Raw genomic sequence first — 26,667 nt, 5'->3', positions numbered from 1 at the left:
AGCAAAGAACAGGAAAAATGCCTCCAGGAGAGATTGTAGGAAGAAAAGAAAATCCAGTATTGGTCCCAAGACACCACAATATGTAAACATTGAGGAGAGGAGGAGCCTGCGGAGAAAATGAGAAGCAACAGCCAGGAGAAAACCAGAGGCCAAGAAGAGAGAGTGCCAAGGAAGTACAAGTGGCTAGCTGGGTAAAATACTGCTCAGAGAGTTGAGGAAAGTGAGGAATCAAATGTGGCCATGGACTTGGTCAATGGGAGGTGAGTGCAAACTCTCATGTTGAACTGAAAGCAGTTTCAATGGAGGGGTGAAGCAGGATTCTGATTCAGAGTAAGTTACAGAGTGAAGAAGGGTCAGGCAGTGGAGACAATCTGTATAGACAATTCTGGAGAAGCTCAGGCTGAAGGAGGAGGAGAGAGAAAGCAGAGATAAGAAGCTCTGTGATCGTACAGAGTGCCGAGAATTCAGTAGACGGGCAGGGACAGGGAGACGGATGTTGTCATATCAGGGACTCATGTCGTCTTTAACATCACCTGAAACCATCCTGCCATTTTCACACTGATGTTGTTGTCGTGATCCTCTACTCTAATAAAAACGGCCTTTAAAAAGTGTTTTCTCTATTCTCCTCAGCAGTGAATTCATCATCTTATCTATGCTTCAACTAGGAATTTATGCAGCTGACTACCCACACTGATGTCTCTGTGCTCCAACACCACATCCGGACACGGGCATCTCATGTGGCATCTCAGCAGTGTCTCAAAAACAACATGTTCCTATAAAGAGCAGGCATTTTCTCCGCCAGGTCCTCTTTGCTCCCCTATTTCCTTTCATGGAGCATCCAGACACTCACTCTCAAAACCCTATTTTCCTTTTCAGTCATCGGGAAACTGCCTCATATTCCCTGGCTTGGAGACTTTCTCTTGGTGATCGCCTGCCCAGACCGCCTTCCTCACCACTTCCATCTGTCAAAAACCTACCCATCCTTTAAAGCCACAAAATTCTGCCGATCCTTCCAATTTGGTGGGATCTTCCCGACAGTGAAGCCTTCTTGTGTACCTCTCTTCAATTAGATTTACTTGAGGGATTGATTGTCTTATCTGCCTGATTAGACTTTAAACTTCATGAGCAGGGGCCTTATCTTACTCATTTTTGCATTGCTTGCATCACCAGATACAACAGGCACTCAGCAAGGTTTTGTTGAACTGGCTTAAAAGTAAATTAATGAATTCTCGAGATGAAATGAGTTATTTCCAGTTGTATGCATGCGAATAAATAATATGCTGGAAACTTAAGAATGCACTCAACTGGAGGACAGAAATGAGTTCATATGAACATCAGAGCACTGCCAAAAATCGCTTTTCTTTCCTGGAACAAGTATTTATGTAACTTTTTATTATGGTATGGAATATTTCAAATATACCTAAAAGTAGAAAGAATAGCATTATGAACCCCCATGAATTATTAGCCAGTTACAAAAACTCACAATATTTTCCCAATCTAATTTTGTCTATTTATCAACCCCGTCCCATTTTTTTTTTTTTCCTGGAGTGTTTTAAAGCAAACTCCAGACATCATATCATTTCACTTACATACCTCTCAGCAAATATCTCTACCAGATGAAGTTTTGTTTTATAATTTAACCACATGTCAGACCTAATGAAATGAATTCTAATTACTTAATATGATTTAATATCTAGTTTTTTGTTCATATGTCCTCAATTTGTTGCAATCATTTTATTCAGAGAATGCTTAATTTAATACTTATAGCCCATTTTAAGGCAATTTAGTGGTAGGCATTAACTCTTGATTCTTTTAGCATATGTGCTGGAAGAGGTTAAGGAAAAAGGAGATACTCAATTTTTGAATTACTTAGTTTCCTTGATTCATTTCCTTTCCTCTTCAGCTACTGCTGCTTTGGATCTTTTTCATTCTCATGTTTATGAAAACATGAGAAGGAAAAGAAAGGGTGACAGAGGCTACTGTCTATTTGTTCCCCCATATCTTTTGTCTCCTTTCTCTAGAAGAATACAGTATCGGCACAAGGCTAAAGACGACTATTTCCTAGACCCTCTTGCAGTTAGATAGCCACAAGACCATGAGACTTTTTGAGCAAAAGTGATTGTGTGGAATTTCTGGGTCATGCCTTTCACTGGAAAGATGTGTGCTGTCTCCTCTCTTACACCCCCTTCGTCATGGCTTAAATGCAGATGTGGTGTGGTAAGCCATCTGCCACCACACAGATGATGAACAACCTTAGAGGATGCAGAAGCAACCAAATGAAAGAGCTTGGGCCCTGGTTGACCTCATCAGGAAGAGTTGGGCTGCCAACCTGCAGACCACCAGTTTTAAACTGCTGTTATTTTGGTATCTGTTACAACAGCTGTTCTGATATCTTAATTACGTTAGAAGGTAAAACTCAACAATGTCCGTATTATAAATCGAACGGAAGCTTTCTAAAAATCTAATGAGAGTTTCTGTTTCCTACATCACAGTCAAATGTTCTCTGCATACGTTTCCAGTTATTACTAGCTATCATTCTGTCTTGGAGCATGATAATCAACTGACCTTAGTTAACTGATTGTATACCACGACAAGCAGCAAAGTAGAAAGACTGGCTAGATTTGGTTCCAGGCAAACTTATTTGAATCCTCCCTTGCCACTCCCTAGCTATGAAGAAGTTACTAGAACCACACGACACTTTAAATACCTGTAAAATGGGAATAACAGAGCTCCTCAGAAGATTAATTAGGGAGAATAAATAAGTTTGTGTATATCAGAGGAGCAAACACAGTACTTGGCACGAAGAAGTATCCAGAAAAGGTTAATTTCGTTTCCTTTGGTTCCCTGTATACGTAAGTCACAAGGGTCTGATGATATTTTCTGATAAGCTACTACTGCCATAGCCGTTCAGGTCTCCGGCACTTGTCAGAACCAGCAAAATTTACTGGACACTGCGTAGGAGCCCTGGGATTTATAATGCCGGTCTCTTCTTAAAGGTTGTGAGAGAAACCGTAGAAAACACTGGCGAATGAAAACCTTCTCCCAAGGATTATATGGCTGCTTAGAAAGGATGTTGATAAGCGGTGCCTTAGCGAGGGTAACACTAGCCGATAGAGCACACTACTCTCTCATCTCAGACAACAGAGGTTCCTAGAGCATGAGGCTCTGCTCCATCCAGTTACCCAAGGGTCCAGACTGGCAGAGTCACCGACCAGCCTGAAAACATGGGATGGGAGGATTATGTGGGTGGTGTTTACAGGCCAGGCCAGGAAGTGATTTCATAACTTCCACTCACATTCCACTGTCCACAAGTCTAATGTTGAGACCTAACTGCGAGGGATGCTGGCAAATATGGTCTGGTGAGCACCCAGGAAGGAGAGAAAGAAATGTGGGGATCAGCTAGCAGCATCTGCCAAAAGCAGTTATCCTGAAAGACTTTACTGAACTATTTTATTTAGCTTCAACTTGAGTACTGGGAGAGTAGACTTAGAAACACTGGGCCAAAACCTCTATTAGCGATGTCTCTCAAAAATCCTTGTATGATACAAGAAATGAATTTAGGGAAGATAAGTTTTTAAAGAATTGACCAGACACATATTTCCCGAATGCTCCAAAGCGACGTCAGTAAGTAGAAACAATCACTTAAAAAAATGTTTTAATGGCAGAAAACCCAAATTATTTTAGCTAGGAAAAGACTCAAGTGTTGGATCATTTTCCTCTAGGAAAAAAAAAAAAAAGCACTTTTGATTAGGGAAGGATCTGAACTTCTAAGGGATTCTCAAGAGTCATTAACTTCATGTTGTCTTTTCCTAAACAATGGTGTCCTAGTTGCTGGACCAACAGCACACAGGTGGCCCAGAAACCACACATTGTCACAGCCCTGGTGAGAGTCTCTGAGACATGGGGCAAAACCTGTAAAGAGGCTGCAGACGATTGTGTTTCATTATAATGATATTTCCAGAAATAAAGGGAATTACACATTAATAAAGCAATAAAATTCTCAGGGTAACCATGACAACTGCTGCAAATTTAATAACATTTTATACACCTCAAGAGTTTTTTTCTTTCTCATTTTTTTTAATTGCCAGAAAGATCAGAGAAATTCCGAGAAGGAGCTGAGAAGCACTGTCTCATCTAGTACCCTCACACTTGCAAAGATGTCACCGCGCGCTCAGTTCATGATCATATCGACTTCGCAGCAGCCTCTGGAAACACCCCCCCACCCCGGTTCCCGCATGCATTTATCTTGAAAGATGGTCACAGACTGGAGCCCGCAGTTCAGTGTCTTTGAATGATATCTGGTCAGAGAACTAGTTCCCCAAGTCAAGTCCAATTTCATTTGTTTTCTAAAGTAGAATTTTCGCCAGAGCAAATGGTTCTAATGCATGTCTACAGAAATTCCCAAAGCTTCCTAAATATCTCAGTCAGATTTTAGAACATTTTATCTATTTTCTTTTTTAAAGATTTTATTTTTAAGTAATCTCTACACCCAACACGGGGCTTGAACTCACAACCCTGAGATCACGAGTCGCACACTCTACCGACCGAGCCAGCTGGTGCCTCTTAGGACATTTTAAACAAAGACATAATCTAAATTATGCAGGCTTTCAATTAATCATGTTTTTTTGTTTTTGTTTTGCTTTTGTTGTGCTGACAAATCAGAAGTCACGAATGGGAAGGATTATTTTAAAGGTGTCTTCCTCCTCTTTCAAGAAGTACACAGGGGCAGCTGGGTGGCTCAGTTGGTTAAGTGATTGACTTTGGCTCAGGTCATGATCTCACGGTTCGTGGGTTTGAGCCCTGCGCCAGGCTCTGTGCTGACAGCTCAGAGCCTGGAGCCTGCTTCAGATTCTGTGGCTCCCTCTCTCTCTGCCCCTCCCTTGCTCACACTCTGTGCGTCTCTCTCTCAAAAATATATGTTAAAAAAAATTTTTTAAGTGCACAAACAAGTTACTTCTTTTTTTAATCCATCTTTCTGCATATTCCCCTATGATCTGCCCTTATTATGTACAGATTAACGTTCAGATCAATATAGGAAACTTATTCCAGGTGACAGTACATTAAGTGGCAGAACACCAGAAGCCATTCTTGTGTAGCTGGGGAAGCTTCCAACCCTGCTAAGGGCATATGTCAGAAATAGTGCCTCTGTCCCTGGGAGAAAATGAGGTTCACAAGGAAAATTGCCTACGCCTCAACTGCAACATTCAATCTACCCTTGTTTGTGACTCAAGGGAAAGATGAACCTCCATCTTCCTCCACCTCAAAACTGCCACATTCAGGAAATTTTGTTAGTGCTTCTTGCTGTTCAGGCAGGCTCTTCTTTCCCTATGGCTTGTTGCCTTGTAGTCACTTTGCTGCTCCTTGGTACCCGTGCCAGTCACTGTCCTTGTGTGATGGCACCAACGTGTGGCCCAGTACGTTCCTTCTTCCCAAAGTGCTTTCCTCTGGGCTCCTCCACCTGCTTTTTCCCTGGGCTAGTGTCCCACACCCATGACGTCCTTCTCAGTCTTCTCCCTGCAAGGTGGGCAGTGACCAAGCCTCTATTCCCAGCCTTCTCCTCCCTCTTAAACCCAGGCTGTCCCTGTCATTTCTTCCCCCTCAACCCCAAGGCAGGAAGCCTTCTAAAATGCTGCTCTGACCCCACTTCACCTCTGCTTAAAATCCTTCAACAACCCCCCAAAGCTAGCAGTATCGCCTTCTGTCTCCTTGGCCGGGGCACCGAGAGCTTCTGGCTTGGCCCCGAGTCACGGCCAAGTGTCACTGCCTCCAGGCACCTCTTCTGTAGTGGGGTCACACTTTATGCAAGTTTGTCAAACATATGGTGGTGTTTCCTGCCTCTGTTTATACTGTTCCTCCACCTGGGCTGCCTTTCCTTCCTTTTCCTGTCTAATATGTAAATCGGATCCTCTCCCTCATGCAAACCTTTCCCATGCTTTATTGTTTCCGAAAGATAAAGCCTAAACTAGTTTTCGGTATGTAGGGCTCTCCAAGATCTCAGCCCCTGCTTCCTTCTCTAACTCCAGCTCTAGCTATGCCCCATCTTTGACTCCACTCCCAGGTAAGCCAGGTCTTTTGAGTCCCTACACTCAGCACGAATGGAAGTTCTTCCCCAAATCCTCACATCTGCTCTAAACTTCCAATTTCAGCTCCCCAAAAGTGGTCCCTGGAGCTCTTTCCCTCTTCACCCCTTCTTGGAACTTTAATGGTCTCTCCTTTGACTGGCTGTTCTTTCTTTCTTTTTTAAGGTTTATTTATTTTTGGCAGAGAGAGAGAGAGAGAGAGAGAGAGAGAGAGAGAGAGAGAGAGAGCATATGACTCCTCCCTCCTGGTCAACAGAGCAGGAAGCGTAATTCCCTTATAAATCAAATGTGATTCTTCCCAGTCCTCTTCTGCATGTTACTGGTCATTCTTGAAGCAATTGATTTCTCTTACGGAATTCTTTCTCTTCCCCTACTTTGTTCTGCCATTTCTTGCCCACTTACCAAGAGAAACGTCATTTCCTTGCTTTTCCCTTTACTGCTTAAATTCTCTAACCCTCAGTTTCTACTTCTGTGAGATGGGAATGATAATAGAGTTGTGAGAATTAAGTAGACAATATCTAAAAGTACTTAGCACAGCAAGAGAGAGGAGTGTGGTGCATGTCTGCTGTGATCATGGTCCTTTATATTCCATTTAGGAGTGATAAACAGAAGAAAATGCAAGAGATAAATCCTTATTAAGGAAAAGAAAAGTGGTAAGTCTTATGGTGCAATTAACATATAAAGCCAGAACCATCAACTTCTTTGTCCTCTCTAAAATAACCAGAATGGAGGTGCCTCGATGGCTCAGTCGGTTAAGCATCCAACTTTTGATTTCCACTCAGGTCATGATCTCATGGTTTGTGAGTTCGAGCCCTGCATTGGGCTCTGTGCTGCTGATGTGGAGTCTGCTTGGGATTTTCTCTCTCTCCCCCTCACTCTCTGCCTCTCCGCCAACTCTCTTTCTCAAAATTAATTAATTAATTAATTAATTAAATTAAGTAACCAGAACCAGTAAACTAAGTTAACTAACCATCAATCAATACTAAGTCATGTGGAGGACACAAAGAGAGCTTTGAGAAATTGACACTCTAGAAGTCATATCTATTTCTTTTCTATTTCTTCTATAATGTGTATTCTAGCTATTCCTCAAAAGGACACAGCAGCTTGTAGTAAAATGCTCAGGGTAAGTGGAAATCAAGAGAAAATGAAGAATCAGACCAAAAAAGTATGGTGTTTTGAAAAGGAGAGAAAACTGTGTTGGAAGCTGCAAATGAGCTGCCTTTTTTTTTTAATTTTATTATTTCAACTTTATTCGGCCAATGTGCTTAATTCCGATGTTATGGTAGAAATGCCCTAAGAACCGTCAGCATTCGATTCAGCTCAAGCATCCTTGGCTGTCTCTTAGCCTAGAAATGGAGGGTCCTGGTTCTGCCCGATGCAGGCCGTGGGCCACACAGGAAGTCACAGAGCATAAAGGTACCTGGCTCCAGGAGCGAGGGGAGCTGCCCAGATCTGTCCTGGGTCTTAGCTGACAACTGTCCCTCATCCAGCTGTGACAGGGTTTATGCTCTGGCAGAGACCAGAAGTCCCTGTTTAACCAAACAATTCAAGAGACACTCAGTCACGGCAACACTGGCATGCCATGAGAGTGACCACATCCAGCCTGGCTTGGTCCCTCCCCACACAGGGAATAGGAGTGTCCAGGGAGGCCTGGCCAAGTGAGAATAGATATCCTGACATCCACAAATGTCTAAAAATCCCACAGATGGAGTTTTCAAATAAGTGATAGTATAAACCTCACAGAAAGGAGACATTGCCTGCGTGAGGTTCCAAAATGTTTTACTGAGCACTCTGGAGAAAGCCACATATGAAAAAGCACATCACAGTTAACAACAGAAAGATGGCCTGTGAAGATGGGCTAGCCTGGAGATGAATCCCTTTCCTAAAATTGAAAGGCAAAAAAAAAAAAAAAAAAAAAAAAAAAAAGATGGGTTTATTTTTAAGTTTTTATTCCAGTTAGTTAAAATATACTGTCTTATTTGTTTCAGGTATACAATATAGTGATGCAATACTCCCATACATCACCCTGTGCTCATCACAAGTACTTAACACAGTCTTTTAATCCCCATCTATTTTACCCATCCCCCACCCACTTCCCCTCTGGTATTCATCAGTTTGTTCTCTATAATTAAGACTTGGCTTCTTGATTTGCCTCTCTCTCTCTCTTTTTTTCTCCTTTGCTTGTTTGTTTTGTTTCTTAAATTCCACACGAGTGAAATCATACGGTATTTGTCTTCCTCTGACTGACTTATTTTACTTAGCATTATACTCTCTAGATCCCTCCATGTCGTTGCGAATGCCAAGATTTCATTCTTTTTTATGGCTGAATAATATTCCATTGTATACATATACTACTTCTTCTTGATCTCTTCATCAATTGATGGACACTTAGGCTGCTTCCATACCCTGGCTATCGCAAATAATGCTGCTATAAACACAAGTGTGCATGTATCCCATTGGATTAGTTTTTGTATTCTTTAAATAAGTACCTAGCAATGCGATTGCTGGGTCATTGGGTAGTTCTATTTTTAACTTTTTGACAAACCACCATACTGTTTTCCACAGTGGTTGCACAAGTTTGCATTCCCACCAACAATGCGTGAGTATTTCTTAGTCACCACATCCCTGTTACTTTTAGCCATTCTGACAGGTGTGAGGTGAGATCGCATTTAGTTTTGATTTGCATTTCCCTGATGGTAAGTGATGAACGTCTTTTCATGTGTCTGTTGGCCATCCAGATGTCTTCTTTGGAGAAATATCTGTTCATGCCTTCTGCCCACTTTTATTGGATTATTTGTTTTTTAGGTGTTAACTTTTGTAAATTCTTTATATAGTTTGGATACTAACCCTTTCTTGTATATGTCATTTGCAAATATCTTCTCCCATTCCATAGGCTGTCTTTTAGGTTTTTTTTTTTTATTGTTTCCTTTGCTGTGCAGAAGCTTTTTATTTGATGAAATCTCAATAGTTTATTTTTGCTTTTGTTTCCCTTGCCTCAGGAGACATACTTAGAAAAAGTTGCTAAGGCTAATGCCGAAGAGGTTACTGCCTGTGTTCTCTTCTAGGATTTTTATGGTTTTAGGTCTCACATTTAGGTCTGAAAAAGATGGGTTTAAATTTACATGTGTATTCGAATGAAGTGCTGCTTCAGAAAAATTTTCTGCATTTCAGACTGATGCCCCCTCCTTCTGGTGAGGATCTATGTAGTGCATGGGAACATTAAATGTGGCATCAGAGAAGTGGAAACAGCTCGCATTAACAAAAAGGAGCATGTCAGCATCAGGAAATACAACATTGTTTCCACTCTTAAATTCTAGATTACTGCATAGATACTTATAAAAAATACTGAGTAAACTAATAGGAAATATCTCCAGAGTGATTTGCAAAACAGACAGTTCAGACTGGCAGAAAGTGCCTGGAGTCCTGGAGGCTTGATTTGTACACAGACCCTGTGCAGAGTGTTAGACCATCTTGGACACATTTTTGACTTCTGAGTCTCAGCTCCTCATGTGTGAAATAGTGGTAATAGTCCCTACCACTCAGGGTCACGCTGAAGAGAAAATGAGATAATGTAAGTAAGTGGCTGGCCATTGGCAGGTATTTAGCAAAGATTTGCCTTCCCATCCCCATGTGTAGCTTGTACAAACCTTCTTTCCTCCTTGTTCAGATGTATTATTTAACGCTCATATTATAATATTTCATAAACGTGGATGAATCGTAGGTCATCTACTTGCACTATTATTCGGTTACTTCGCCCACTACATCATAAGCTCCACAGAGAGATGTTCTTCCTGTGTCCTTCCAGTGTAAGTGATGAGGAGCGTATCACTTATGGTACATGTGCCATCTGTATTTGTTGCAGGAAAGAAAGAAGACATTTCTTCAGTGAGGACTTATTAATATGGTCTAAGCGTGTTGCTTTTTGGTGACCAGCCTGAAGCACACGTGTGGCTTCAGAGACTCTTGGAAGAGGATGGTTGACTGGCGTTCTCGAATATCGACATTAGACGTTCTGAACGTCTGTGGGCTCTTCGGATTAAATCTGCTTTTCCCTCCAGCACCAGCATTCAAGTGAAAAGCTGTAAGTGACTCAAAAATTGATGTTCTTGCTTTAATGTTCTTTTGATCTACAAATTTTCAATCGTATAGTCTATTTATCACTGTAAAGGCACAGCCATTCAGTTTCAAAACAGAATGAGGACAGATTATGAGCTAGCCTCAAAAATTAATTACCGCTTATATAACAGAATTTTTGTGGTAAAATGTGTTCTCAGTTCCAAATGACTAGCTCGTGAATGAACTTTAAAAACCCAAACCATTTGGACTTCAGGGTTTTGTACAACACACTGATGAACTACTATGGAAGCCTTATAATGTCATTAATATAAAAAAAATTAGTCTAAAGTAAAATATCTTGTCTCTGTTTTTCCTTCCTTCTTTCCTCCCTCCCTGCTTCTCCCCTCCCCAAGTTTCCCAAACACACTTTAAAAAAATCCCCTATATTCCAAGCTGCATTGGCAGAAGAAGCTCCAAAAAAGTGTTAAGACTGTGACTCACCTCATTGTAATTCTGCTTATAGAATTTATGGAAAAGGAATGAAATCCAAGAAAATAAAATAAAACTTTAAAAATCCCACTGATAAGCAAAAATCCTTTCTGTAGGAAATGGGGTTATATAAAAAGATTTATATTTTGTTTCATATAACTCAGAGGAAACCCATATCCCCTGTTAACTGCCACCTCTAATTAGTTACAGACCATTTAACTCCATAAATATTTTCAAGGATTAATGATAATTGACACATGTGCTATGCTTTTAATCTTTTAAGAAATGTTAATATTGATTCATTTTTCCTAGAATCTTGGGATGGCGCCAGTATTTTATCCCAGTCGAAAAAGAGGCAGAGATGCCACCTTGTAACCAACGCCTTAATGGTTAAGTCAGCCTGGTTATGCACATCTACCGAAGTCCGTCTCTTTACCATGCCCTCCATTCAGCTCAGCTCCAGGCACTGCCAGGGTGACTTCCCTCTTTGTGTTCTTCCATTAACCACTTTCACTGAATCCCAAGGAAGCTTAGAGAATAATGAATTCAAGGATTCTCAAACTTGGCTGTGCTTCAGAACACATTACAAAGAATATAGATGGCGCACGGGCCCCATCCCGAACCGAATCCTAAAAACCTCTGAGCATGAGACTTGGGCCGACCAGCATTGACCAACTTTAGTGTAACTTTAATGGCATGGAAACAGGACAGCATTATTCAGACCTTTAACAAATGGAGTTGACATTTAAAGGAAGAGAGGAGTTTTTGATGGGGATCTGGAAAGGTCAATTTTATGTGTCAACCTGACTGGGCCACAGGGCCCTCAGGTATTTGGTTAAACATTATTCTGGATGTGTTTGTGAGGATGTTTCTGGATGAGATGAACACTTGAATCAATAGGCTGGGCAAAGCAGACTGTCCTCCCCAACGGGGGTGGGAGTCATGTAATTCACTGAAGGTCTAATTAGAATAACAGGATGAAGAAAGGAGAATTTGCTTTCTCTTCCTGACTGCCTTCAATCTAGGACATGGGTCTTCTCCTGCCTTTGGACTCAAACTTGGACTAGAACCTGGGCCATCAGCTTTCCTGCTCCTTAGGCCTTTGGACTGAAACTGTACCATTGGTTCTCCTGGGTCTCCAGCTTGTTGACTATAGATCTTGGGACTTCTCAGGCTCTATAATCATGTGAGCCAGTTCCCCATATGTACATACACACACACACACACACACACACACACACACACACACTCCTGATTCTGTCTCTTTGGAGAGCCCTGACTAATACAGGGTCATATTTCTTTCACTTACGTGTACTAGTAGAAATATATATAAGGTACACAGACGATGTTTGAGATATCTTTTACAACAATTAGACAAGGAAGCAGAGGACAACATGCCAATAGTGTTAGAATAAAGGTAGAGCAAGTCTCTACCTGGGGCTTTGGAAAGAAGGCTCCTGTTCAATTGGGAGGAGCTGCGCATGGGTGCAGAGTGAAGTTATTCATAAGAAAATACTTTATTTTTAATTTTTTGAGAGAGGGAGGGAACCAAACCATAAGAGACTCTTAAAAACTGAGAATAAACTGAGGATTGATAGGGGATGGGAGGGAGGGGAAAGTGGGTGATGGGCATTGAGGAGGGCACCTGTTGGGATGAGCACTGGGTGTTGTATGGAAACCAATCTGACAATAAATTTAATATTAAAATAAGTAAATAAATGATAAAAAAGAAAATACTTTACATTCTATTTACCTACACACAAATCATCTCGTATGATTCTAAAAAATAGGATGGTGAGACTGTGAATATAGTTTAAAGGTGAATGTATTTTCTGTATTGAATAATGATAAGCTCCCGTATTTCTTCACATCTAAAATGTTTACTGAAAAGATAAAAGAAAAAGCATTATCAGGAAGAGAAAGGCAGCGCTGAGTGCCCAAGTCAGTAGGACACAAGGACACGAGGATTCTCAGGGCATCAAAAACTCATTGCCTGGACCTTGTGTTTTTAGTCCATCTCTTGGTTCCTGTGAGCTGTGATCTACGATATTACGTACCAGAAGTCATGATGTTCTTTCTGGTTGATGTGCCCTGCTGCATTTTCCTCTTTTTCTCACCCTTATTTAGTCTCTCTCTCCCTCTTTCATATTTTCTTTATTTAAGCAGTTGATAAGTGTTTTAGGAAATATTATAAAAACGTCATATTAACATGATGAGGCTCTAAACTAGGGATCAGGACTATTTAGGAAAATGTGTTCTTCAACAGAAACATTTAAAAGTGAAAAAAAAGGTATGGAACTGAAATTTAAAGCAAATCACCCAAATACAGACAGATAAAGAAAACAGGGCAAGATAATGGCATCAATCTGAGCTACTCCTATGCCAGAACTTTTCAAGCAAACTTACCAAACATAAGCAACTGAGAAAGAAAAAATTTCACAAGTGAATAATATAGCATATAACCCTCAGCAAAATCTAATGAAAAATCACCAAGCTGGATTTCAATATAAATTGTTGCTTACAAAACCTGTTTTGCAAATATGTTACTGGTTTTAATGTAAGTTGCTGCATAAAACGTGAACAGTTTTACAACAGCTATAGTCTATAATTTAGACTTTGAGCTTAGTTGCATGGCTTACTTATGTAACTCTACAAAATGATGAGTCTGGAAGGCTTGAGCTTATAAGGGAAAAATGCCTTCATTTTAGTGATTCCAGTTTAAACTTACAGAAATATCAAATTACTTATTGAAAAATCCCAGATGAAGTAAAAAGGAATGTTCTGGGAAGTTGCCATTGACAGTATGCTGTCCTGATCTTATAGATGTTTGTTTCCCAAGATTACTTAGTGAGATTTATCAGTATTTTAGAAATAAGAAGGGCCAGAGGTCTTTAGCAATCTCATCAGAGAGTTCTAGAGGGTCTAAATTTTTTTTTTAAAGAAGTATCCAATCTAATTTTGTATAAAAATCTGAGAGCTGGCTTCAGCAAACTAACAAAGAATGAAGATAATTAATTAAGAACGAATTGAGAGAATATGACTTGTTCCCCATTGTTCTTCTAACATCCCACCTGACTGCCCTGACCTTGGACTGTCTCTGCTACCCATGATTATAGAAGCGAGGTCACAGGAGGAGAACCTGAGGGGGACCTTTCCAAATCATATGAATCCAGGAGCCTGATCTCTGACTTCCAAATAAGGTTAAAGCACAGCTTCATTCACAGATCCTGAAATGTCAGCCAACTTCACCAGCATGAGAAGCGCAATCAAAAAAAAGACTCTGTGCACCAACAGAAATACATCACTCACTAAAATGGAAAGCCATATAGCAACAACTGATGTCAATGGCGATGAACATTTTTAAACAACTACCACAGACTATGCACTCTCGGCGTGCATACTGAGATAAAGGAACACTGTCCTCCTAGAACCGAAATCTGGTGAGTTGGAATCCTATCAACTGGGCAGTAAACTGCGTACAGAGAGGTACCTCTTCCTACCATCTTTTCTTTACTCACGAACACCACCTTGACCCCCATTTGCAGCTTACCCTTCATTTTAAACTCCCATCTCCTTATTTACACTTGGACCCTTTGAGCATCCTCCTTTCCTCCAGCGAATATTTGAAACAAAAACACCTTAAGAGGAACAACACTGGGATGCCAGTTTTCACCATTACCTAATTTTTCCAACCTGTAACAAAGCACAACTCATAAAATCAAGAAGGAGCATCATTCCTTGTGTATGTTAAACACTCGCGGTAAACCAATACCAAATTAAGGAGCCCAGTTTCGACAATGCTGTGAATACCCTTCTGGAAACCGCTTGTGAAATGGCACTCCTTGAAGGCCCATATTTCATTAGCTTGGCAAGACTCCCTTTCAAGGTCATTTCCAAATGCTCGTCTTGTGCAGAGCAGCATGCGTGGAGCAGTGCTAGCATGGCACCAGGTCAATCCATTAGTCATTGCTGGAGTGAGCCTTCTGTGGAGAGGCAGCCTGCTTCAAAGTCAGATGGGCTTCTGAAAAGCATGCCAGGAAAACTTTCAGATTTGAAATGTTTCAGAAAAGAAGGTCACAACATCTTCTAATTGCCTACTCTCCTTGCAGAAGGTGGCTTTTCATACTTTACGCAAATATTAATATCTGCCCAGTGTGAAAACCAGGTTAAAAAACGTGGTAAGTGAGTTTGCGCATATGTCTTCAATTGAGCAGAGCACTGAGTGCCAGACTTCCACCAGGCTGATCAGACTGCAGGTCTGTGTAAAAGCCTGAAGTAGTGGAATCTAGTTGCTATGGCTGCAAATTAAACAAATAAATGAGACACCGTGGAATGCAGCAAAATATCTGTGGTCCGATTAGTTCATATTTGCCATATGTGTGAATATCAGCAGTCAAATTCTGAGTTGGAGCAAAGTTCTTTACAAAAGGTGCAAGTGAGGGGAAATGCTTAAAAATAATAAGGGAGATGCGAATTCTATGTCCAAGGATAAATATCTGAACTTTTATATAAACTTTAAAGGAATTTCATTAACTTTTATGTTAGAAGTATATACAAATTTCGTGTTGCTAAAAATACAAGACTTCCACCGGAGCATTTTTCCTTGCAGCTTTAGACAAGGTGTGACGCTAGCTTGTAACTTTGTATATGACAGTAAGGTAGTCATTAGCTCTAGGGAAATTTTAGCTTCTCCATAAGATTCCTATCATATCCTATTTGACGGAACTGACATTTATCCAGCCTATCAAGTGGCCGGCATTGTACTATTTGCTTCCACGCCAATCTCAGGAATTTCCACAACAGGCTGTAAGCTCCCCACTAGTGGGATTCAGTAGGGATATTTAAAAAGACCGTTGAACAGCGAATTCTATTCTGACTAACCTCTCAAATCACTTACATTAAACCATTTTCACAGAATGAGAATAAAACAGAGAAAACTCGAGAGGTCATTTGATTCGGTTCCCCTTTGTCACATGTCTGCATCTATTAGAAGAGCTGCGTACAGAAAGGGAGTGGCTTTTGGGGTTACCCCGGTCAGAGAAAGAGAATCGAACAAAAAAGATGCTCTGTGATGTGCGTGGTAGCAGGGTAGACATAGAAAAGGATGTTTACTAACTTCAATCTTTGTATCTTAACACACATAGATAGTAGCATGTGAGGAGTGGCACTTGGACATAGAAGACAATTTGATATATTCCCAGGTCACATGGATTAATGTATTTGATAAGGATGAAAGGGGCCGCCTTAAGGGAAACATTTCCACCCATCAAAGCTAATCCTTGCAACTAGGTTAAAACATATATTAATTAGATCATTAAGGGCATGCTCATTCTCTGGATATGGATATGGTAAGACAATAGGAAAAAGTCACCCTTGCTTAGATGAAAAGGAAAATAATCTAAAATGCCAGGAATATTTATCAGTGTCTTGAAGAAATATGTTTGCGAAATATAATGACATTTCATGTTGAAAGGCGTCTCTTCACTAGATGTTAACAAAGCTCCACAGAGAGAGGCCCTGGATACAGTAAGCATGATGGGGTCAGTCAGCTCAGCATTCTCCTTCCAGCCAGGGAGCCGGCTAGCTGTGTGAGCCTGGACAAGGTATTATACTGGACGCTTGAAGGCCAGCAGATACAGTTCTTCTGTGGAAAAGGGGAAGACTGATTTCGAAAATTGTAAGCCAGTGAGCTTGACAAGGATGCGGTAAAATGGGTCACTGAAGGACTAGGGTATGAAACATAGAGAATCACAGGGTGATCCTAAGTACTGGCCTGAGCTCACTTGGAGAAAATAATCTTATTTCCTTTTCAGAAAGTGTTGCCAGTCTGGGAGAGTAAGGAAACACAATAGAAATGCACTCCCTCCATCATTATTCATTCATTCCTTCAAAAATATTTTCTGAGACCCACTATGTGCCATGCACTGATCCAGAAGATGGGGCTATGGGAGGGAGCTAAGAGCATGTGCCTGCTCTTATCGAACATCCAGTTCCAGACTAATGTAACAATATACTACAAGTAAAGCACAATGGATGCTATAATAGAGGCACATGTGGGGTAGAGGCTCATAAAGAAGGGGTGATCAGCTCTGTGATATAAGGGAGAGTTGATGCATGAGAGGACTTGGAGCAAAAGGAGGGTTTTGACTGGGAGATGAGGGCTGAGTGCACACTCAGTCCTGGAATGTCCTGGAGGGCAGGTTTCGCTGCCATTCTGTATTGGCTGCAGTTTAGCAGAGGGGAACACTGGAGACTCCCTGGAGAAGCTTCACCTCGACAAGAGGTATAAATAGGCTCAGGGAAGTTACCCAGTATTTCTAAAAGACCAGGCATTTTGTGGACAAATTTGGTAGTTTAGGTTCAGATTCAAACAGAAAAAAAAAAAAAGTTGGGTTGAACATTTTCTAGTGGGTTGTCACAGTCTTTCTTTGCTTTTCTTTGATCATTATTCAACCTGATTTGGATAAAGAAGCATGAGATGAGATGAGGATTTGTGCTGTCTTTATGATCTGGTGCCAACGTAAGGATTTCGGACAATGATTCTGAACCCTCAGGAAGGCTTCTTTTCCCATTTTACCTAAATGTGACCAACACGATGACCCTTGGGATCTCTAGATATCTAGACTTCCCAGCCAACTTGGAAAAAAATCAACACCCATCCTTCGAAGGTGAGTTTTGTCCCCAATCTACCATCCACTTGGTGCCAATACCATCTTATAACCCTCTTCCTCACCAGATCCCTTGTCTGAGCACTCTCTCTCCACTAGATGTATTCCATTAGTTTCCTGTTTCTCTATCATCCCTGGACATAGTGATAATCTTCAGTAGCCAATCTCTTCTGCCACCACATATGTAGTTTTTATCTAAGTACCTGTCTTGTCTAGAGGAATCAACCATCTTCTCCAAGCACGGTTACAAGATGGTTAAAATTTATTGCTCTGAATAATCAGTTATTTTGTTACTGACTTTACTCACAGCAGTAGCCTCCAAAGGAGCTTCGATTCAGTGGCATAAACTTAGGCATCTCAATTCAAAACAGCATTTTAGAAATCAATCATATTATTAAATTCCAACATATACTTAATGACCCTCAAAATCTTAGTACTGTGGCTTCCCCAGAGCTCATGCTGTATTCTAGTTGAGTTTAATAAGGTGGAATACACTACAAATACGCCTAGAGGTCCTACATTTTGTCTATAAAATACCAAAATAACAACTTCAAATGTTAGCTAAACTACCCACTGGTTGGGTAAAAATGATGTGGAAGTTTCAGTGTATTGTATAATGAAACTGCCAAAAAGAGTTAATGGAGCTTGGACAGCACTAATAGGCCAAGACGATGGCTAAATTGCTCTCTGTGCTCTTGCCAAATCATATGAAACTATAAAAACGAATCTAGACAAGCTAAAGCCTAGTCAGGGGAGACTGAGCATGATGGTAAAGGACCTGTATTCCATTTTTTCAGTAAACATTTACTGTGTGTGCAGTAATGCCAGAGAATATGCTAGGTTCTGGAGGAAAAGATGGGAGAAAAAATACAACAGTTGCTACCCCTTATGGCCTCATAGCCCATTAGGGGAATAAACAAGTAAATAAATACTAATCAAATAATGTGATAAGTGAAATCATAGGTGTCAGAACAGTGTTCTGAGGGCAGGGAGAAGCGACCCACTCAGATGCCTAGGAGACTCGGGACCACTTCATTCACAGGTGGTGTCTGAGAAGGGAATGTGGCAAGGAACCATCAGAACTTCAGATCTTCTAGAAAGGTTACTGAGGCAGCAGTGTGGGGAAAGTCCTGGTGAGGAGATAGCTTGGAGGCAGGAAGATAAGAGATGAGCCTATTGCCTCTGTTCAGTTGAGAGATGATGAAGCCTTGAACTAAAGCCGGGATGGTGGAGAAAAGGGGGCCGGGGCAGCTTTGGCAGCTACTTTGGACGTACATCTAATAGGACGTGCCGACTAACTGTGAGGGATGTGGTAGAAAGAGGAGCTTTTAGATGCTTCAGTCATTATTCAAGTGGCAACATGGGATGAGTAACAAGACTGAGGGAAGGGGTTAAGGTAATGAGGTGAGGGGTTAACGTAGTGAATTTGTTACAGTATGTTCATCTCAAGGTCCTTGTGTCAAATGCTGAGCGTGATGCCCCTTAGAAGATGGAACAGGAAGAACCAACTTGGAATGACCAACATTTAAGAGAGACTGAAGTTATGGGGAAGAGCGAGATCCTCTTAGAAGAGAACATGAGGAAAACAATGACAACTGGTATTTGAATCCTGTGGAATGGATGAATGGACTGGGCCAATTTGGGCTGGAGGAAAGAACAGAAGGCTTAGTTCCTTATAAGAGTCTTTCCTAAGCTGAAGACTCCATGGTCTCGGTCCACCGTTGAAGTCCCATCATCGGAGATGCCCAGCAGAGACTGAAAGAGAATCTGCAAAGATACTGTTCAGGTCATTTAGGTGCCACATGGTGTATGGACCCGCTGATCTTTAGAACCACTTCCCAAGTTTAGAGATGATGCCTCTATGATAGAAAATGCAGCTTTGTGCTTCTACTTCACTTTCTTTGGCAGCTATCGCTGATGCTTGCCAAGGTTGGAGCTTCAATTAAAAGGAAACTGGAAAGGATATAGGGATGGACTTCTGCCAACGAGTTGGGTCTGTGGCTAATGAATGATCTGTTTGTGGTAATGAAGAAGGAAGCCAGTTCCTAAGACAACACCTTCGGGCCTGGCCCCTCCTCTCCCCCAGCTATGAAGAACTAAGGGCAAATGAATGGGAAACATATGAATGAAGTTTACTTTGAAATATCTATGGATTTAAGGATTAGGGGTAAAAGAGCTTGAGTAAACCACACTTTGGGTTTTGCTGACCCCAAAATATCTGCATATAATTTATAGACCTTATGATGAACTCAAACGACTGCTGGGCCTGCTCATCTATTCAGTGAGCAAGAAAAAGGGCAGAGTGTATGCCAAATGATATTAGCCTTGAATTCTACCCTTACGTGGAAAATTAGTTTTACACAGGAATTTGTGATGTCAGAAAATTGCTTTAAAAAGCCATGGTCTATTACCCTAGAGAAAAAAAAACAACTAATACCCAGACAAAATAATCAATATAGGGAAGAACTTTTCAGTAAATGTGACCCAGGATATGATTTGCCTGGTCTGTAACTCTCAGATGTTCCAGGGACCATGGTGTGTTTTTTGGACATCATTTCAGACCTTCTCAGGCAGTAGTAGCAATATGATACGTACCAACCGACAAGACCCCCAGGGGGGATAGCAAGTCATGTCTAAGATTTTGCTGCAGTGCAGCTGAGATGGGAGAGTGATGTAAAATACAAGCTAGGAAAGAAGTGAATGGTTTGCGGTTGTATTCCGTCAACTACCATGAAAAGGAAAAGACCAAGAAGGGGAGAAGAGAACAAGAGAAAACATGGACATAGAATATTGATAAAATTCAATCATTTCCTACAGCAAATACTCATTGATTTCCATTATGTAGAGGCACTGTTTGAGGCACTTGGAATAAATGAGTAACTGAAACAAAGATCCCTGCTCTTATGAAAATTATATTCCAGCAGAAGAGGATGGACAATAAGCCATAAGTACAACATAAAAGTAAAGCCATATAATATGTCAAGGATAGTAAGTGCCAGGAGGGGGACAGAGAGCAGGGACAGCGAGGGGACTCTGGGGATATGGGAATAGTTGACAATACCTAATAGGCTGCTCAGAGTAGGCTTTACTGAGAAGATGAGATTGAGCCAATGAAAATTCACAAGGAGAAAGCTATGATCGGTAAAACTGGACATGAAAAAGCTTACACATGAGAACCGTATGCAATAACTGTGAAAGCATCTGCCTCACTGTGGATGGAACTCTTTCTTGTTCCTGGATCTTTGGGGTCTTATTTGTTTTCTTTGGGAGGTCCATTGGGAGTTTTAGAAAGTGGTTCCCAAGAAATTTCTGACCTCTGCTCCAGTCTTACTTTTATTTTGAAAATTTACAAATATCTCCCAGTTACTTTAGAATATATTGGGACAATGAGAAAGGTCAGCTTTATTCATATGAAAAAGGAGATAGTCTTCTTTTGACCAACAGCTTATTTTATGAAATATCCCATATCAGGGTGGCACAGAGTTGTGTTATTTAACCAAAGAATAACATCTAATCTGAGTTCCTGCAAAACCAATGTTCATCCAAGCAGTATTCAATGCCTTCTCTTCGGAGACAGATGTACAAAAACTTTAGTAATTACCAAATGTCAAAATAATATCGAACGGAATAAATAGTTACCTAAATTAAAGTTCTCTTGAGGATCAGTGACATACAATGAGAAAAACTGACAAATCAAGCATGAAGAGAGGTGGGGTTTATTTTTGTATCTCCTTATTAATTATACGGAGAATGAACAACCGCTGTGATTATGAGAATATCTAGGTCATGTATGCTTAAAGATCCGTGATAGTAACAATAATAATACCCAAACTTCTGCAGTGCTTGGCATTCTCAAAGCATGTTATAGACATTAATTAGGTCTTCACTAAGCACAGACACTGTCTCATGGTTGGTTCTTCCTCTTATAGCATTGTTGAGAATCTGCAATCTTTCTAGAGTTTAAAGATTTATTTATTTATTGCTTTTAATGTGCATTTACTCCATTGACAATGCTTTAAACTTGTAATCAGCAGAAGAGAAAGGTTCAGGGATCTGTTTTTGCAACCAAGGAAGAGGCCAGAATAACAATAGTGCTTCTCCTTGTCAGAGTGAACACAGCCTCCTGGGGACCACTCTGTTGGCTGGTGGAACTGCTTCCCCACTCATCTTCCTCCACCTCAAACATGCCGTTTCTATACTTTAAAAGTGTAAATATTTTTCTCCTGTAACCACACATTACCTAGCAGGCTTCTTTGCATCTCGTGGGTTTTCAATAAATGTTTGCTAGATTGAATTAAATCGAAGCTCAGCTCCCACAGGTTGTATCCACACAGAACCCAACCTCAACTGTCAATGACTGTTCAAATTACATTTTTAAAATGGATTCATTTTGCTGAAATCACCTCTAGTTTTCTCTTGTCTGCTCATCAGTGGACCGAGGGAAAGAAAGGTGGCAGGAGGATATAAATGTAAGCATGACATTCTTCCAAGTTTCAAAAGCAAACACACAAATATGCTTTTTATCACCAATACTTAGTGAATGCCTAGTGGGCATCATGTGCTGTTCGAATGGCTGGAAATACAAAAAGAAATAGGGCTGCAAGGATAGAACAGTTTTTGATTTTGGCTACTGAAGTGACTCCAGCTAAAGGTATTATATTTTATAGATTTACATTGTTAATTGTAATAAATTAAAATTTTGTGTGTGCATGTGCTATTTTAATGGAGCCCTGAGATAAGCTAGTGGTTACACTAGTGAGGTTGTATTACTGTTGCAACTCATCTATTTATCAGTTTCCTCTTCTCTTCAAAAAAAAAATTCTAAGATTGCTTGCTGAGAGAAAAGAAGTAGACAACAGAAAAGAAGAGACAGGATACTTTCCTTTAGTTCCAATTGTGTCTAACTTTTGGGTATTTTGGTGTAAATCAAAAGGAAAGTCCTTTGAATTTTAGATCTTGTGAGTCTGTTTTCTAACTGATTTTGTGCTGGGCAGTTGAGTGTTATAAATTCAAGGCTGACTTGGTGACGTCTTCTGAAATGGTGCCATGAAAGACTTACAAACTGCATTTCAGTTTTGTGGTTCAGGGCTCTGGATCCTAAGAGCTGATGTTGAGACTCTTCAAGCAATGAGTGTGATTCTACATGTAAGAACAGGTTACACTGTCTCTTAGAATTCTTGTAGTTATAAAACTCTAGGTAGACAATACCAAAAGCCTAAAGGACCATACACCATCTGCATAAATATTTAAAAGTTATAAATTAAGCTAGCAAAATATTAAATAAAATATGTTCTATCCTTCTACATTGTTAGATATATATTTCACAAAGCAAAATAAAAATTATGTGATTGGATGAGTAGAAAAATAAAGGCTTATAGAATTATAAATTACAAATTTATGAGTGACAAATTACAAAAATTATATTATTTAATATAATATAAATATTCTAAAATTTTAATTCCTTGCCTTCATTTCAGCAAATTCACTGAATACGTTATTATAATGGACACTCACAAAATTTAAGCTCTATTGATATTACTAATGTAATGCATTAATTAGAAACAATGTAGTTATAATCCAAGTACACACAATTTGAATGTCTTCATCAAAATGTGAACATTCAGGGGCGCCTGGGTGGCGCAGTCGGTTAAGCGTCCGACTTCAGCCAGGTCACGATCTCGCGGTCCGTGAGTTCGAGCCCCGCGTCAGGCTCTGGGCTGATGGCTCAGAGCCTGGAGGCTGTTTCCGATTCTGTGTCTCCCTCTCTCTCTGCCCCTCCCCCATTCATGCTCTGTCTCTCTCTGTCCCAAAAATAAATAAACATTGGAAAAAAAAAATTAAAAAAAAATGTGAACATTCAAATGAATGTAAAAAAATTTAATTGAATTATTTTCATACTTTTAAAACAAAATATTCAAAATTACCTATTTTGAAATAAAATACACATGACAATTATTATTAAACTTTTAAATAAATTTAAATAAAGTTGAAAATGCCTATTTGAGTTTTTGGTATTTCATAAATTTTTTACACATTTTTATAAAAATTAAATTATTCATGATTCCAGCAGTTTATGTTCATATTTTAAGAGCCAATCGAAGGAATCAGTATCCTACTTAAAGTTACATCTATACAAAGTTAGTTACATCTATACAAATATTCCTCAGCCCCATACAGGCAACTTCTTTGTCAGTAATTTTGAGACCATGAACTGGAACATGAAGAAAACCAGAGAAATGGTCATTCATCTCTACTGAAGTACAAAACTCATGAGGAAAGACTCTATGGAGCTCTTATTATCTTAGAGGATTTGACATGCCGATTCATTTATCTTTTCTGTTTCCAAAATATTCATATCACTCAAGTTCTCCTTGAATTTCTAAGTAGTGTTTGTCTCCAAGAGTGAGAATTCAACCCATCAAAGTGACTCAAGGGGAAATGATGAGAGTTCAGTTACACCTCTAATGACTGCATCAGTACTTTAGAACCATTCATTTGAAACATTAACTAGCACTTGGATCTGCAAGGGTTGTGATTTATTCTCTGGCCTAAAGGTAATATTGTGCATTTGAGGGGTGTAGACAATAAGCCTAATAGTTAAGGACTGTGCTTCTATAGCGCAGGATGCAACCACTGGTTCTCAGTTAAGGCCCTCCTTGTGTCAGAAACTTTGAGCCTTGGTTTCTTCATTTCTGAAAGGGATACCAATTTCTGGTTCATAGCACCACTATGAAAATTAAATGGTATAACCACTGTAGAATACCCAGCACACGGTAGGTTCTCAAAAAATAACAGCTATTATTACTGACTGGCGAACAATTGTGGAAACTGGCTACAGTAGCCCCCCGTACCCTTATTCACAGTTTCAGTTACCCAGGAAAACCATAGCCTGGAAACAGATGCCAGAAGATCAGTAGTAGCCTGAGGCTACATCACAATGCCTGCATCATTTACCCCATGTCATCTCATCGTGTAGGCATTTCATCATCTCACATCTTCACAAGAAGTGTGAGTACAGTACAGTAGGATATTATGAAGAGAGAGAAATAGCATTCACAGTTTTATTACTGTATATTACTATGTAGTTATATGTTCTATTCTGTTATTATTGTTCATTTCTTACTGTGCCTAACTTATAAGTTAAACTTTATCATAGGTACGTATGTATGTATAGGAAAAAACACAGTATGGTACTATCTGTGGTTTCAGGCATCCACTGGGGATCTTGGAACGGATCCCTCTTGGATAAGGGGGAGGACGACTATATACTAAATTCACTCATCAATCCAACAAACATGTCTTGATCCTACTACATGCAGGTGGGTGGGCAGAGTGCTTGCGGCTGGAGGCTTTACACTAGGAAGGAACACTTAGTGAGGGGGGATACAGACATGTCTAATGGAGACTTGAAGGTCCTTTGCAAATGTAACTGACAGGGGAGCTAATCTGGCCTATGGGGGTGAGGACAGGCTTCTGAGAGATGTTATAGAAGCGAGCAGGATGAGAAAGGGTTCCCCAGGAAAGAATGGAAAGAGCATTTGGGGCAGAGGATTGCAAAGACATGGGGTTACGAAAGGCTTTGCACATTCAAGAAAAGTCAAAAGTTGGAGAGGCATAGAGTAACCACATCAAGTCCATTAGATGGTTACATGAAGCTGACAAGACCCAGCTTATTCGTTTGGAACTGAATCAGAGATGCCACATTAATCCTTCAATAGTGTGGCTCTAATTGGATTCAAAGAAAATGCCAGTTTTCCGAGTCGTGCCACTTGTGATGAGTTGTCTTAGGAAAGGATTAATCAAAGTCCCGCAGCAATGTTTGTTAGTACACACCACTTTTCTCAAAATATACCAAAATTGGGGGCAAAAAGGAAACTGTTATTTTGGACCTATGACGTGTGATTTCTAGCTCCTCTTTCCCCTATAATTTCTGTGATGGGTTGCCCTTTTCACCAGGAGCACCCAGTGACATATTCTAAAAACTGCTGTAACCAAAAAAATGCAGGCTTCTTAGTTAATAACAAAACCGCTCAATTCCAGAGGCAGAACGAGAAGACAACGACAAAATTTCTCTGAAGAAAATATACCCTCAGATCTTATAAGGTGATGTGCAAACCATCCAAAAGATTTGATCTGAAACATGTGAAGATGACACCATGGCTAAAGCTTCAGAAAGAATCAGACTGAGAAGAAGGAAAAGACCCAGCAGTCCCAGGCAAACGCGCTCCAATGGGGACAGCCCGCCATGGCAGCACCCACTGCTAAGGCTGCCTCCATGCCTGCGGCAGATCTCCCAGGGAAAATAATAGTCTTGCTGCTCCTCCTGGGGAAATTCTCCAAGGAGAATTGTTGCTTCCAACACAATTCCACTCACGTGGGGAACAATGGCCCTCGATAGTTGTATAGGTTGGAAAAGATCCTCAGGCTCCAATAGGGGATAAGTCTTTGAATGGCACAGAAATTAAATTCATCCTGGAATAAGCTAGTTGTATTATCCAACAACACCAACAACTTATAAACTGTGGGTTCATCTTCTACATAGTTTTAATAGTGACTCAATTTCATGGAAGTTGTTTTTTATTTACATTCAGCATTCTTCTCTAATTATAATCTCTCATAATCCCCATCATTTCACTGCCATTTAGGTAGATTCTATGGAAAGCCTAAATTAGAAAATAGCTCCCTAATAGATTTTTTTTTTAATGAAAGGAAATTATTTGTTTTAGTCCACTCACCATTCCGTGATTCAGCCACCCTGGGATAAAATTATCAAGCAACTTCGGGTAAATCATCTCTCTGTCATAGGCATAAATGATCCAGAACACCGCTACAACGAACTGGAAGGGAAAAGAAATCCTTTATTTCAAATTCACAACATACAATTTGTTGGTTATCCATTGTTCAAAGAACTCAACAGAACTGTCGTCTACAGTGAAAGGCAAATCAGTAAACCAGCTAATGACTGGAAAGAGAGATCTAACTTCATTCCATTAGTGGTAATGCGTGGGGTCCTTCTTCCTTCCTTGATCTCCCTATTGTGTTCTCTCAGGCAAAGGGATCTATTTTCGAGGGAAAGATAAATCGTGTCTGTCATCTGGAACAGCTCTCTTCTAGGGCTAATTGGGTTGGTTTGAATCCTCTCAAGAGAGTTTAAAAGTTCACTAGTGGCTTTTGGATCCCATTCCCCACTGTACAGAGTCAGCACACATTCAAGAAACTGTAGTGTATTTTCCTTGAACCCATCATGTGGTTTAAATTAATCTTCACATTCTCAAGTTTCCATTTCACCACTAACAGCATTAAAATCACTGCTATATAAAATGTCCCAAAGTCACATTTCCTGCAAATGTATTAATTTATATAGCCTAAGCAGG

General features: G+C 40.2%; 1 protein-coding gene across 8 annotated transcripts in view; it reads right to left on the bottom strand.

Annotated features, from left to right (window-relative positions):
• The window catches only part of AIG1 (androgen induced 1), a 244,083-nt gene that overhangs the window by 132,440 nt on the left and 84,976 nt on the right, over positions 1–26,667 (bottom strand). For 6 of the 8 annotated variants that reach the window (XM_043592491.1, XM_043592485.1, XM_043592486.1 and 3 more), the window contains exon 3: positions 26,029–26,130. The exons of the other annotated variants lie outside the window; for them this stretch is intronic. In XM_043592491.1, coding sequence (XP_043448426.1) covers positions 26,029–26,130 — 102 coding nt within the window. The remainder of the gene's footprint in view (positions 1–26,028; positions 26,131–26,667) is intronic. 8 annotated transcript variants of the gene reach the window in all.

Source organism: Prionailurus bengalensis, chromosome B2 (assembly GCF_016509475.1).
Source record: "Prionailurus bengalensis isolate Pbe53 chromosome B2, Fcat_Pben_1.1_paternal_pri, whole genome shotgun sequence".
NCBI classification, from domain to species: Eukaryota; Metazoa; Chordata; class Mammalia; order Carnivora; family Felidae; genus Prionailurus; species Prionailurus bengalensis.
The sequence above is the reverse complement of the archived record's forward strand: the minus strand, read 5'-3'. Positions and strand labels throughout refer to the sequence as shown.